The sequence below is a fragment of the Carettochelys insculpta genome, chromosome 26 (assembly GCF_033958435.1).
Source record: "Carettochelys insculpta isolate YL-2023 chromosome 26, ASM3395843v1, whole genome shotgun sequence".
NCBI classification, from domain to species: domain Eukaryota; kingdom Metazoa; phylum Chordata; order Testudines; family Carettochelyidae; genus Carettochelys; species Carettochelys insculpta.
In genome coordinates this window covers 12,852,003-12,867,140 of record NC_134162.1, presented here as the reverse complement: position 1 = coordinate 12,867,140, position 15,138 = coordinate 12,852,003, and the positions used below count along the sequence as shown (strand labels likewise).

The 15,138-nt window shown below is 47.5% G+C and overlaps 1 protein-coding gene across 1 annotated transcript in view; it reads left to right on the top strand.

Annotated features, from left to right (window-relative positions):
* The window catches only part of PLXNA2 (plexin A2), a 319,252-nt gene that overhangs the window by 262,455 nt on the left and 41,659 nt on the right, over nucleotides 1-15,138 (top strand). Inside the window, exons 18-20 of the mRNA XM_074977826.1 lie at nucleotides 7,029-7,268; nucleotides 10,216-10,359; nucleotides 12,667-12,901. Of these exons, the coding sequence (XP_074833927.1) occupies nucleotides 7,029-7,268; nucleotides 10,216-10,359; nucleotides 12,667-12,901 (619 nt within the window). The remainder of the gene's footprint in view (nucleotides 1-7,028; nucleotides 7,269-10,215; nucleotides 10,360-12,666; nucleotides 12,902-15,138) is intronic.

Below are 15,138 nucleotides of genomic sequence, written 5' to 3'. Positions count from 1 at the left end.
TCCTGGCATGCGCAGCAGAACTGCAGGTGTGCTTTACATAGACAGACCCAGACCCTTCAGCAACAGATGAATTCTGCAGTTATTCAGAGATGGGATAAATAAGTATCTGAAAGAGACTTGCTGCCGTGGGCAGGCGTCTGAAAGGTGCGGTTTACGTTTTCATGTAGCATTTTGTGAATTCTTTTCAGAAATTACCCTCCCCTGTTTTAGAGAAGCACCATGTATCCTGACAACTCTGTACGTGACATGAGACACATGACCAGCAGGCCCCTGGGTAGGGTGTGAGGCGTGGCTCTGCAGTCCTGGAATGGGTGGAGCCTCGGACAGAAGGGGCGGAGCTGGGAGCAGCCGACCCACTGCTCTGCCAGACGGCATTGAATCTCCTTCCAACCAGCCCTTAGCACTGCCCAGAGTCCCACTTAAAAGGCCCAGTACTCTGGCCGCCACCACTGCTACTAGGAGCTCTGGGCCCTTTTGAATCAGCAGGTGCAACTGGTGCACCTGACCTTTTTGCCTTGCTCCCATCAGCAGGTCTGACTATATAAATGCTGGGTAACTGCAAGAATTGTGTTGGTGAATGCTCATGAAATCTAATTACCTTTAGTACTTCTGAATTGTAGGAGTAATTAAACATAAGCACCTCAAATGCAGAAAGGCCTCGAAGGTGTTTTCAAGCTTCTGCCATTTATAGCTGCCCCAGCTGAATTGTTTGCTTGTTTGGTTTAACTGGCTTTCTAGAGGAGCTGCAATCGGAGATCAAGGTACTACACACTGGGGCATCTGAGTGATGAACTCATTTGCAGAGGGAAGGTAGAAATGTCGGAGATAGCAAATTGTAAAGCATAAGTGCTGATGGAGTAATCAAGAGCAGTGCTGGCATAATAAAGAGCATGGACAGGTTATTAATTGAGATGGCCTGTGGTCTGTCATTGGAGAGAGGTCAACTTTAGCCTCCAGTGTTTGTTGTGTTTACCAGCTGGGGACCCCAGGTGCTAGCACTGAGTTCCCCATCTGGCACGCAGGGTGGCTGAATGTGGTGCAAATCCGGCATGCAGCCACAACCCTGACCCCAGCTGAAACTCTCGTGGGCGCTAGGCAGCCGCAGCAGAAGAGAGGGGCTGTCTTTCATGGTCTGAGTTTGATTTTTTTTTGCATCTGATTGCCTTCCTTGAGAGGTCAGCAAAGGGCCTGGGAGTTCTGCAGTGGGTCCTTCAGCCCCAGGCTACTGAATGGCCCTATGAGGAGCAAGGTGGAGGGACCCAAATAGGCATGGTTGGGGAGACTGAGGAGGCGTTAGTATTTCACACTGTGGAGGCCCATAGTGATGGGAAGTAGGGCGAGCAGAGACACATGGTGCTTGTGTCATTGAGAGGCCCAGCTATAGGTCGTCTGAGACACACAAAAACCAACAGCAGGGGAGGGCACTGAGTATACAGAGCTAGCTTGACGCACAGACAATGGGAAATGATTCATGCACTGACCCCCAGGCAGCTGTACACTACAGGGCCTGCCCCAGGCCAGCACACAACTGCCAGCCCATCTCAGAACCTAGGTGTGGAAGAGCTCGGTTAGGTATCTGGTCTGTCTCCCCAAGGCGAGCATCTGGTCCTTCCCCAGGGCCTTGCCAATTCACTTCCTTTTGGAACTTGCCCTTGGTGTTTCCATGCTCCCCGGATCCCCACATACTAGCCCAAGAGCCCTGCTTACTCCCAGCATGCCGCAGCTAGGGGTCTCCCCAGGAACCTCCTCCAGTGGAGAGAGAGAAAGTATCAGTTCCCAGCAGCTCCACAGAGGCTGGCTTCGCCGGGCTCCTCCAGTGCAGGCCCACAGCTATGTCTGCAGTGAGAAATTGCCAGCCTGGGGTTAGTTGTTTCTCAGTAGTCCCTCTGTATCTGTCAAACCATAAATATAGCTCATATCGTAGTAGCTCCGAGCCCAGCAAGCACGCAAAGGTGGAGGGGGAGGGGAGGGATCCGCCACTGAACAAAAAGCTTTCAGGATGCTTTCCCCTCTTGTTGCAATGATCAAGTCACAAGATAAGTGGAGAGGCGGCTGCTTCCCCACTAAGATGCCTTCCCGCCTATGGAATGAAACGAAAGCCTTGCAGTCCAGCCCAAGATGGCTGGACATGGGGGCGGGGGGGAGCAGCTCATACCACTACAGTAAGTGGCTCAAACAGCACCTGCTTTTAGTGGCTACGTCAGAGCCCCTTTCACAGTGTGGCACAGACATGCCCAAGTGGCCCTTGTGCCTGCAGAGCCCCAGCTTGTCACATGCAGAAGGGAGCTGGTGTGCAAAAGGTAAAGCACTCATTGTGTGGGCTGGGCTGCAGCTCTTTCCAGACTTGTATGCCTGGGGCTGCGTGTGTTTCCTCAGCCTTATTTTTATAACTTTCTCCTCGTTAGCGCTAACGGAGTCTCTTATTGAAACCATTTGTCCCGCACTTCGTAAACCACCATGGCAAGTTACAAAGTCAATAAATAGAGCTGTAATCTTTTTTTCCTTTGGGCCCAGACTGTGTAAATTGCATTCTCCCCAGGCACACTCAACAGAACAACTGGCAGTAGACCCAGGCCGCAGCACAGTTGCCAAGTGCGCAGTGCTGTTCCTCAGCTGCTAGACCCTTTCATTCCCTTCTTTTTGCCCTAAAAACTGCTGAAACCTCCACCCGTTAGCCTAGTGCCTGTAGAAACAGGTTGATATCTGGCCTAACTTCTGGAGCCCTTTATCCTCTCCTGACCTCCCTGGGAGCAAACTGAGTAGAAGTTTCCTCCCCAAGAACATACAAGGGAAACACAGATAAAACTCTTAGGACTGGTCTATACCAGGCAGTTAAGTCAATTGCAGATACACAAATCAGCTATGGCAATTGTGTACTTGGAATCAACTTACCTGCAATCAACTTACCTGGCTGTCCAGAGTTTCTCCCATCGACCTCCCGTGCTCCTCACACTATAAAGGAGCATGGGGTTGACTGCTGTCCCCAGGTAGTTTGATTTCATACATCTCTACCATGCCCGCAAAATCGAACTCCAGAAGATCAACACTGGACAGGCTGATCTTCCCCTTAGTGTAGACAAGCCCTTACTTTGCTTCTACAAAGGACTAGTCCCAAGTAGTCACACTTGCAAACTGCTGATTGTTCTAGTTCTCTGTCTGAACTGAAGGAGTTATTTTGTTTGGGGTTGAACAAAGCATCCCTGTGTTTTTTGGCAGCTAGAAATTTTGTCTGAATAATGTCACCCAATCTGTGACGCCATACACAGGGACCGGATGTTAATTAATGATGGTTATCATTTATCTTGTCTTGTTTTATGTTTGAGCTGTTGTGCATTTGGATAGTTTATGAGTTTGATTGATGTTATGTGAGGCACCCAGAAGGCTGTAAAAATCCATTATTATTATTTAGTGATTTTCAAGAGCCATGCTGCATGGAAACAGTTTTGCTTTTGCTCAGAAGCAAAAGGACTTATTCGGTCTCCTCAGCACAGAGGAACTCCCAGCTCAGACTTAATAGACTGATTTGAAAAAGGGAGATAGATTTTGTGGGGATAGTGGAAGACACATCAGATGCAGGGAAGAGAAGAAAGAGGCCCATCTCGTCAAAGCCGTTTTGTGAATAGTTCAGGAGTCTACTGAATTCTATGTTGGAGAGGAAATTTCTCTTTGCTAAAATGACTGAAGTGGAGCAAGTGGAACTGGTATAAGATGAAGCTGAGAAGCAGCGGTTCCCCATCTGGGAACCATTAAAAGAAACTGTACACCCCCAAACTTGCACCTAAAGCCAGAGCTGAGCCCACACTCAATTAATTTAAACCTTTTGAAATGTTCAGGTATGTGGGTGAGATGGACACTGCATGTCTCCCCATTGTTTTGCTGCACAGCATTCCAGCCTGGCGTGGAGTTGCTGAAACACATCAAGAAAGGTTGTCTCAAGCTCATTAGTTTATTTGCTTGGGTCATTTATCATCCTATACCCATTAGTATCAGAGCAACTCACAGCCGTTAATGAATTTTATGCTTCAAGACTCCAGTGAGGGGAGGAACATGAAGATCCAAGGCACAGTATGTAGGAAGTGAATGGCCCAAGAACACACAGATCATCTGTGGCAGAGCTGGGAACTCAATCAAGACCTCTTGAGACCCTGTCCAGTACTCCCTCCTTCATGCTGCTGCACAAAAAAACATTTAACGTAAATGTAACCATTTTTAACCAAGGAAGCTGAGCTGAAGTAAACCCCTGGTTTGCCAGTGGCTAGGTAGTGTTCATGCACGCTGTACAGATTGAACCTCTCAAATCTGGCACCCTCAGGACCTGACCAGTGCCAGACTAGAGAATTTGCCAGACCATGGTAGGTCAATATTGTGTAGCACATTACCAACACTTCCACTGCTCGCTGGGCTCTTAGAAGATATTAGGGGTAAATTACAGCTAAATAACCCCACAGAACACAGAGCAGTGACTGGAGGCTAGAAAGTAACTTCATGAGACCACTGGAAACTTAGCCACACCCAGGATAAATGGTCATCCAGCTAACTAAAATCATGCCAGATTACAGACATTGCTGGATGAGAGAGTTACAGATTAGAGAGGTTCAGCCTGTAGTCAGATACACTTCTCTTTAACTTGTCACTGATGCAACCTGAGAATACTCTTTCCACGTTGCAAAAGACTGAGCTTGTGGTGTGCTGTCCTGGGAAGGGTTAATTACTTGGCAGTCATTCCTTTTTCCTTTCCCCATGTTCACCTCTGAGCGCTCCTTTTCTTTGCTAATTTATTATTGTTACAAAGCTGAATTCTAAATACACAAATCTGAGTGGAATTAAATCTTCTGTTTGTGGAGGGAGGCCAAATTAAACATTGCCTTTAGCTTTATAGGGCCTGGTTTCTCCATAAATTAGCAGAGAAAGCTATGCTGTGCCTCCAAACAAACTCCACCCCCCCCCACCCTGGGAAGGGGGAGCAGTGGGCATCCTCAGCCCAAAGGAGTCAAACTTCATTTTATCTAGAATCCTTCAGTGTCAGCTGATTGTTTCTCTGTCCCTTTGGTGTTAGAAGATTGTCTCTGATCTCAAATGTGTATCCAAGGCTGGACATTAATTATGGGTCCAGCTCAAAGACACGTTTGGCAGATACAGTGCAGCAAAAAAGGAAAAAAAGTACTTAGCAATCTGGTTTATGGTTCTTTAGTTGCTTAAGCCATTTTCAAGTTTGGAGCTCTGTCTCCAGCTCCAGTCTTGTGTCCTTGTGCTGGATAAGAGGGGACACAAACTCTTCCAAAAATGAGACTATCATGATTCAAACATGAGTGAATGAAGCTGGCTAAATACCAATCCAGCAGAATCTGCAGAGGGGGTTTAGGGGAGCAGAATGCAATTAGCCAAGTCAGAATTTAGCTAATGTATGAGAGTTCCTGTAACATAATGCCATTAGCATCATTGATAACCAGGAGGGATTTGAACCCAGTTTTTTGTATTACATGTCCCTGTAACCCACTCTAGTGCTCTGCTGGTAGCTCAGTACTGATTTGGGCAACAGACTGCAAAATTCTCCGTAACCCATGTAACTGTCAGCAGTGGCAGGGGTGACTTTCCTCTTCAGTACTGGCCAGGCACGTGAGGACAAATAACAGCACAGCCTCAGGTGCTGTGGAAGCAGACTGTCCTTTTGGTTTGAAGTTGCAGGGAGTGCAGCCTCTCCCTTAATTTGCTTCTTCCAAAATCTTCTGGCCAGGCTTCAACCTTTATAGACAACTATTCCAAATGTGTCTGTGTGAAACGACAGAGGCAGATGATTTGCTTTCCATGATCCTCACTTTTGCTCCTTACTGTCTGTTTTTCCTGCTACCGCCCCTCACTTTCACGCACCCACAACAGGTCAGTAACACTGACTCACACTCATACTAGGGAAGACGCCTCTAAATGTGGTCCAGAGTCCCTGACTCATTGCGCTGTAAAATTTAAGAAGATATTAGGGGTTCAAAGGCTCACCACCAAGCCCAATTCTACTCCGCTCTCCTGTTTTCTGTGCGTGCAGTTGTGGAGGGAGAGAGAGAGGACTGACAGATGCAGCTGAAACCCCTCTCACAGCTACTGAGTGCCAGGCTTTTGAAAGCAATGACCGCAGCCAGGTTCAGCTCAGCACAGCAAGGAGTTTTATTAAGCTCTTGCAGCTCCATGGGAGGGAGGGGAAGAGTTGTCAGTTGCACTGATTGGTTTTGGTGGCACTTAACATTATTGCCAGTGGATTAGAACTGTGGCCCTTCCCATGTAATGCATAGGCCTCTGGACCTGTCTCAGCTCCCCATAGGCTTTCCCTCTAGACACATGTCTCTGGCCTACCCTGGAAAGGACACCGCTAAACTGAGAAGAAAATTCAACTCCCACCCCTCTACTGAGGCTGGCAACTGTTCTAGTAACTTTTACACTCGGGACACCTGTCCTTGTAGAAATAGGACCACAGCTGTTTCAGACAGAGGCCAGCAAACAAGTCTGATGGCTATGGCCTGTTTCAGCTGCAAGATTTGGAGACTTAGGGTTTGTCTGCGCTCCAGGATTTGATTTCATGTGCCTTGTAGAGACAGGTGAAATTGAACTATCTGGGCAGTTAATTGGCAGTTAATTCCCTGTACTCCTCAATATCGCGAGGAGTAAGGGAGGTGGACAGGAGAGTTTCTCCCATCATTCTCCCTCTGTGTGGACAGCCAGGTAAGTTGATTGCAGATAAGTCAATTATAGCTGAGCAATTGCCATAGCTAGAATTGTGTATCTGCAGTCGTCTTAACTCTCTCATGTAGACCAAGCCTTAGGTATCTTCCAGTCTGAAAGGGCCAATATCAGCTTGGGTGTAAGGGTTTTAAAAGCCAGTTAACAACTAACTATACAGTAGACAAAGCCTAAATGAACGTGACTGCATGGGAGTCAGTTCACTTGCCGCTGAGTGTTATGTATGGGCAAAGATGAGACTGTGAAAGAGATTTCTCATTCAAAGTGTTAATCTTCCTATCCTTTTTCCCTTTCCTGTCCAGGTCTGTAAGACTGTGAATACAACTACCCTAATTTGCTTAGCTCCACCCCTCACTTCTGAATACCGCCCTGGCTCAGATGCTGTCGAGCGACCGGATGAATTCGGTTTTGTCTTTAACAATGTCCAATCCCTGCTTATCTATAATGACACAAAGTTTATCTACTATCCAAACCCCACATTTGAACTTCTGAGCCCGACTGGGGTTTTGGATCAGAAGCCAGGATCACCCGTCATCCTCAAGGTATGACTACGCGGTGGGTTAGCTCCAGTAGTTTTCATAGTTCAGCTGTTCTCTCTCCATTCTGAAAGCTACGCACAGGGGAGTGGGAAACAGATGGCCTGGGAAAGAATGAAGTCTAAGCCCCAGGAGAAGGTTCTGTTGCTAAAGACCTTGTTACATACCTCCAATGCAAAACTGAACTTGGCTGCAACCCGTAACCCAGTGGTGGGCAGTCTGTGGCCGACTGAGGCTCCACCTTTGGCACGGGGACCCCTGGCTTGCCCCTCCCCCACGTCTCTTGTGCACTGGGGCATGGGAAGGCTGCACTTACTAAGCCTCCCCTCCTCACCCTCTCTCCCAGAGCAGGAATGCCACAAATCAGCTGTTTGCAGCTGTTCCAGCTCTGGGAGAGAGGGGACAGAGTAAAAATTAGGCTATTTGCTTGCTTGAAAAGTGCTGGGAGGGAAGTTGAGGTGCAGATAAGGGCAGGACTCTTGTGCCCTGGTGCACAAGAGGCATGTGAAGGGGGATGCGGGGCTGCAGGTAGAACCCCAGTCACTCATGCAAGCCACCCACTATTCCTGGCTGCCGATTCCTGCTGTCTCTGCTGGTCAGTGGACAAACTTAGTGCAGAGAGGGGAGGGGTTGTAATGCACATGGTCTCTGATGTTACAAGATGACTCAGTCCTGCATCCTTCCCATGTATGTGAGTGCACTTAAGGGTCTCTCAGAGAAGAACTTAAAAACTACCAGCTCTGCTCATGTTACAGGTACTTGCAGCATTTTAGTGTCAGCAGGGTTTTGCTCCAGTGTTACAGACCAAACTTCCCTCCTTTCCCCTCTCAGGCAAGCTGCTGCACTTAAGTTGGCAGCTATACTCCCTCCAGTCATGGCACTATTGATGTGCTGCCACGTAAAGCCCCTTGGGTTGACAGGTATTAGAACAATGTAAAGAGTTTCTCACTGAGTATGATGCCATTAGTTTATCACCTGTTAAGTGAAGACGGAAGAAAAGCTAAAAACTCCTCACCGAAGCAGAAGGTATCTTTGTCTGGGTAATTCAGTTACCCACATTCTTAGATGTAGTCTACAGTAGGAAGAGGTTTATGGTGTAACTGTATTGGCTGAACCTCATAGCATAGACCTAGGAGTTCTTCTGCAGGTGGAGCTTATGCCATATAGTTTATTCCTTTAAAGGACAGAGGCAAACATACTTTTTCACTGATATAAAACTACACCAAGGCTTTTTCCAAAATTGTAGTGACATAAAAATCATGCCTCTACCTTACCTTATTGTTTGTTTAGCTTGACGCTCTCACAGATCTGAGCCCTCGTCTATGGCTATGTCTACACTAGCCCCAAACTTCGACATGGCCACACAAATGGCCATTTCAAAGTTTACTAATGAACCACTGAAATGCATATTCAGTGCTTCATTAGCATGCAGGCGACCGCAGCACTTCGAAATTGACCATTAAATTCCAAAAAAAGGGGACTTCGAAGTAGGCGGGGTCCTTTCGAAAAGGAGCCCCGTCGGGACGAGCCGCGTGGCGGCGAGGCGCATCAATTTCGAAGTGCCGCGGCTGCCCGCATACTAATGAAGCGCTGAATATGCATTTCAGCACTTCATTAGTAAACTTCGAAATGGCCATTTGCGTGGCCATTTCGAAGTTTGGGGCTAGTGTAGACATGGCCTATATGTCAAAGTTTTGTGGATTAACTGTTCCAGAATAGTTAAAGTGAGGTGGGAGTGGTTTGCATGACAAAAACCTAGTGTGGACACCATTATACCAGTACATAAGTGGCTATATCAGTACAGCTTGTTCTGGTTTGACAAAACGAAATAAGCCATACCATCTTACACTGATCTGATGGTGTCTGCATTGTAGCTTTTACCATTTAAAAGGCAAATCAAATCTCTATCTGACATAGGGCATGTCTACACTACAGCAGGAGGACTAATTAAGGTATACAATTCCAGCTACATTAATCACATAGCTGGAGTTGATGTCCCTTAACTTGAGCTTCTGCGCTCTCTCCACTAAAGGAGTTCAGTGGGAGCACGTGCTCTTATCAACCTCCCTTAATCCTAATGGGGGGCAGGGTTGCAGGTAGTCTGAAAGTTTGATTGAACACATCCCTACTAGACAAGCTAAATCAGACTCCAAAAGATCGACTGTGGCAGGGTCAATCTTCCCTGTGATGAAGACATGACCATAGTCATGCCAAGTTAAAGTACAAACCAGGCCTGAAACAACAATGCAAGAGGCTTAGGCTGTTTCTACACTGGTACTTTTGCTGCTTCGACTGTTCTCACTCAGCGGTGTGAAGAAACACCCTCCTGAACAACTAAAAGGTTTAGCAGTGGTGAAACAAGGAGTTCTGTGACACCTTATAGACTAGCAAATATATTGTAGCATAAGCTTTTGTGGCCTGGAGCCCACTTCCAGCCCCCAGCCTGTGAAAGCTTATATCCAAATGCATTTGTTACTCTTTTAAGGCAGCACAGGATTCCTGGGGAACTAACAGGGCTGCCCTTCTGAAATTTAGCAATGCAAATGCCAGTGTCTGCAGGAGCCATGATTCCAGTGTTGAAGCTGCCGCACCTCATTGGAGGTGGTTTTATTTTGCTGCCTGGAGAGCTCGCTCCAATCAATAAAGTGGGGCCACACAGTGCACCTCACAGCCGCACAGCCATATGTTGTCAGGTGCACAAAGTAGATGTATCCTGGATACAGTGATACCTTTTGTAGCCCTGTTGTCTCCACCCTCCATTGTTAGGGCCTAGGCTGTAAATGAGAGAGCCCTATTCCACCAAGTGGAGAGAGAGGCCAGTGGGGATTGGAATGGGGTGACACCCTGGCTTTCCTTCGAAAGCACATGCCAGCTGTGAGGGTAAAGGTGAATGAGTAATGACCATGGAACATGCTGAATCTTTCTGCAATCTGTTCTGTGTTTTCATCTCTAGGGCAAAAATCTGTGCCCGCCAGCTTCTGGAGGAGCAAAGCTAAACTACACCATCCTAATTGGAGACACCCCCTGCACTGTCACTGTGTCTGAGACCCAACTGCTGTGTGAACCCCCCAACCTCACCGGGCAGCACAAAGTTATGGTGAGGTCAAAACTCAGCATCTAGCCACTTTATGTGTCTGTGTGCCTTGTCCTTCCTTCCTTCCAGGTATGGCTCACTGAAACAACTGAGTGCCATTTCTCCTAGAGTTATGAGGAATCGTACTTAGTTCCCTTTATGGCTGTTTAATGGGAAGTTAAAAATATCGCTGGGGATGAGAGAGGAGAAAAACCCAGCATCTCACTGGAGCTGCCCTCATCGTCTCGGGGCTTGCTCGAGATTTCACCAAACTTATGTATTTTGTTAGCAGGACATCAGAAGTGCTCCCTGTAAACTGAGTGCTTGGGCAGGTGACCAGGAGAGATTCAGGTGCTGCCCAGCTGATTAGCAGAGCGCCTGCAGTGGGCAGTGTGTGTTTCTGTTGGTGGTGCACATCCTTCTGTTTCAGTGAATGTAAGAAAATTTATTCTGCCCCTGTATGGAAAGAATTAGTGGGAACTCTGGACATCAATACTGGGTATGCTATTCTTTCACACCACTTTATTTGTTGTTCATTCTATAAGACATGTGAATTTCTGTGACCTCTGCAGGGATCAGGAAGGAATTTTGCTTTTGTGAACAGCATGGCACAATTGGCCAGGTATATGACGGGGACTTTTCCCTTTTCTTGAAGAATCAGAGACTGGCTGCTGCTGAGTACTGAATTTGATGAGCTTGCAACTAATCCTGCATGGTAGCTCTTGTGTTTTCATTTACTTCAGCGTGAGGCAGCGTTACTCCTCTCACATGCAGTCAGAGACCCATTGGGCAGCTGCTGAAGGGTCTGGGTAGAAACTGAATGAGTTTTGTGATTTATTTTTCTTCAAGTTCAGCAACCAAAACATATTTGGACTATCACAGTATAATTCACACTGGTGTGTCCCTGCGGACAGTTGCTGATATCCGAGGCCTTGGCTCATTTAAGAAAACTCTAACCCATTTTAACCCCCAGTCTGTTTATCCCAGAGCTTTCATCCATAGTCTCCTCTCTTCTCACCCAGCCCGCTTTCTTGGTTTCCCGTTAGCTCTTCTGCCAGTGGAATTGTCGGTCTGTCTCTAACGTTCGCAGTTTACAAAAGGGAGTTGAAAGCTTGTGAAATGAAAGTCAAATGGAGCCATCAGATAATAAGAACAAAGCTGGAGATAGCAAAAGTCTGACGTATTTATCATGAATGGAAACTGTCTGTGTGTTTCAAAAGGGCTGTGCCCTTTCTTTTTTGAAGGTAGCCAGTGTTCTTAGAGTCTTCGTTGTGACCGGACTGTTTACCGCGTCAGCATCTTTGCAGACAAGGGAATGTTCTCCCTGACCAATAAAGAAAGAGGCTTTCGGTTAAAATCTGTCCGGACTCTAGCACCAGTTATTCAAAGGCCATTGCTTCCTGTTCCTGACTCTCCTTTCCTGCTGAGATAACCATGAGGGCAGAAATCAGTTTCCCCAGCATGGGGGGAGAGCAGACCCTTGTGGTCAGCAGCATGGCTAGGATTTTGTCTGGGACGGAGCAGTGGTAGTTCCAGGGTGAATGCAGTGTCCTTCGTCATGAGAGGTCAAAGCAAGCAGAGCAGCAAAAAGCAGCCTCTCTCCACACTGAAAGGGGCTGAATAAAGACAAGGTCTTACCAAGGGTGTGGTGAGTGGCCATAAGCTAGGCATGGGAAATGGGAGAGAGAAAGCAAAGTCCAAACCCAGAGAGGAATAGCATTTCCTCCAGCCTGGGAGAGGAGCGATTAAAACGGAGGGACATTTCCAACATCCAAAATATGAGGACATAAATGAGAAGAGATTTCTTCATCTTCCAAGCATGGAGCAGAGATTTTCCACCAGGTATCAGCAAGGAACAGCACAACCCAGGAACAGAGGGAGGGTGGGAGCAGGGAGAAAGCACCACGCCACATTAACAGCACTTGTATGGCTGGTCATAGAGTGTCCAATACATGGGAAGCTCACTGGGTTTGCATGAAGGGAGTAGAGATCAGTGTTCCCCGTAAGCTGAGCATATGGACGCCCACCCAGAAGAGATTCAAGTGCTACCCAGCTGATTAGCAGAGCACCCACAACCAGCAGCCTGGGTGTCTATTGGTAGTGCACATCCGCACATACTAGGTGCACAGAACAATATTTACTCTACACATTAATGGAAAAAATTAGAGGGAAGATGAATAGAGCTACTCTCAAGTCTGATTAGTTCTTCACCCTAATACCAACTCACCTCTCCCACTCTCCCTGAAAGCGGTATCACTGCATCCCCTTCCCTCAGCTGGTCACAGCAGGCAGAGCCCACTGGCTGAGCCCCCCTTTGTTTTGCTTGGCTAGGTGCATGTGGGCGGCATCGTCTTCTCCCCTGGCTCAGTGAACGTGATCTCGGACAGCCTGCTGACCTTGCCCGCTATCGTCAGCATTGCAGCGGGAGGCAGCCTGCTCCTCATCATCGTCATCATCGTCCTCATCGCTTACAAGCGCAAGTCCCGGGAAAATGACCTCACCCTCAAGAGGCTCCAGATGCAGATGGACAACCTGGAGTCTCGGGTGGCCCTGGAGTGCAAGGAGGGTCAGTGTCCCATTGTTTTGTGTTCAGGCTGGGAAGGGGAACAGGTTTTGACGTGACTGCATTCCATGAAGCCAACCTCTGGGGGGCAGTGCCAACTACCAGGTGTTACAGGGAGACCAAAGCTGACAGCTCCAGATGCCTGGTAGGGGGTCTCTATTCTGAGAGGCCTGCGTAACCTTCCCATGTCACCCATGCATTTACAGTGGTGCCCTTGAGCTGCCCAGAGCCAGCCGTGTTCAGAGTAATTACTCCTTGTACAGAGTAGTTGTACAGAGTAATTAATACAGGGGGCTGGACTTGATGATCTCCTGAGGTCCCTTCCAGCCTTAGGATTCTTTGATAATCTCCCCTAGCACCTCCGGATGGCCTGAGATCCCTTACTGTGGGCCTTGTGTCCTACTCTAAATCTCACATTTCTGGCAAGAAATGAGGGTTTCCACTTCCTTACTGGGCAAATGTGGCCTACCAACTGAAAAGTCCGCCAAGTCTGAACGGGAGAGTTCTCACTCATTCCTCAGCTGGCAGTTCTGTTCCTTTCCCACCAGAAGCATGCCTGAATTGCAGCTGGCGCTACTGTGCCTGCAGGAGAGCTGTGGTTGCGAAGCGCCCCACTTAGATGGGAGGCCCTTTCCCTCCTCCCACCCCACCCAAGGGTAACACTGAGGTGGCCATGGCAGAGCTTGCTGCTTATCTGTGCTGTACATGGCATGCAGGGCTAGCAGAGCAGTAACGAATTAGCATGAAAGTGCAAAACAAAGTAGGAGGGGGATGAGGGATGAGATCCAGCCATCCTGGATCTGGTGTCTGTCTCGCTCCTAGAGCGTGTTGGTTGCATACCCAGGCAAGGCTTCCTGGAAGTGTTGCTGGGTCAGCACAGTTGGTTTCTTTACAAATCAAGCAGAGTTTTCTAGTGGTTCCCTGGATGTGCCCAAACAGGCAGGTGCCTGGATTTCACCATCTAAGGTCATGGAGAAGAAGTGAAAAACATCCTCTTGAAAAGCAACCCCAGACAGAATCCTGGGTTTTTGTCCAACTTCTACCTGGGCTCTCAATCCTTCCGCTCACAAACCTCTGTTAAGGATGGGGCTGTATCCCTTCAGCTTATTGCAAAATGGTCTAATCTAGACCAGAGCCTCCCCTTTTGGGATTTTTAGGACCTCGGTGTGTCACTACACTGATAAATTACTAGAACAGGGTGACTGCTGAGGATTTTAGGTGCTGTCACATCAGCTACTCTACATGAGCATATGTTTTGCTGCTGCTCCTCTTCTCTCCCGGGTAAACACTAAATCCATTTCTCCTCCTTTTATCCATTTCAACCAAGTTGCAGGAGCATTTGGAAATGGTGCACTCACTCACTGAAATGCCTAGACATGCATTCAGACACAGGCCTGGTCCGGCCCCACAAGATTTCAGCAAGGAATTCCCACAAAATTATCAGTGTTAAGGAGCCCTAGCACAATGAAGGTGTGAGCATTTTTGGCACTGAGGTAGTTTAACAACACGAGTAAAACCAGCAGGAGACACCGGAGTCGTGTCTCCACTTGGACTTCCCCAGCTACCAGGCAGTTGAACCAATGTGAGTGTCAGCGGAAAATACTTTGCTCAAATCCCCTAGGACAGTGGTTTCCAATCTATTCACTAGTTTGGACCCCTTGTCACCCCACAAACCATTTGCAGACCCCCATCAATGCCAATTCTAGCTGCTGTGTACACTCCATTCAGTAAAAAAGGAAACCACAACATCAATTTCCGGACAGTAATTGATAACATTATTGCAAGATATTTAATTTAAAACTAATAATCAATTGTAACTTTGCAATTTTTTAAACTTCTTTACTATGATCATTTTTATTTATCTTTTATTTTTTTCACAGGCCCCCTGCGATACTGGGGGTCTGCAGACCCTAAGTTGGGAACCACTGCTCTAGTGTACACAAGGCCACAGTCAAACAGGCAAGCCAAATCCCATATAGACATGTGAACACGCATGCAATCACACATGCACAGACACCACATACTTAGAGTGTAGTGGCATTGTACCTCTGAATTTTCTACAGCCCTTAAGTGAGCTCTGTTCCTTGGTGAGTTCATGTTAGATGCAGATTTCTCTCCCACTCCCTTTCCCTGCTCAGCAGAGCTCATCTTTTTTCTCCTCTACATGTCAGCAGATGTATTATATAGAGAAAAAAATCACCATGGTAAAAAATTGTAGACCAACAATCGATTTATAAATT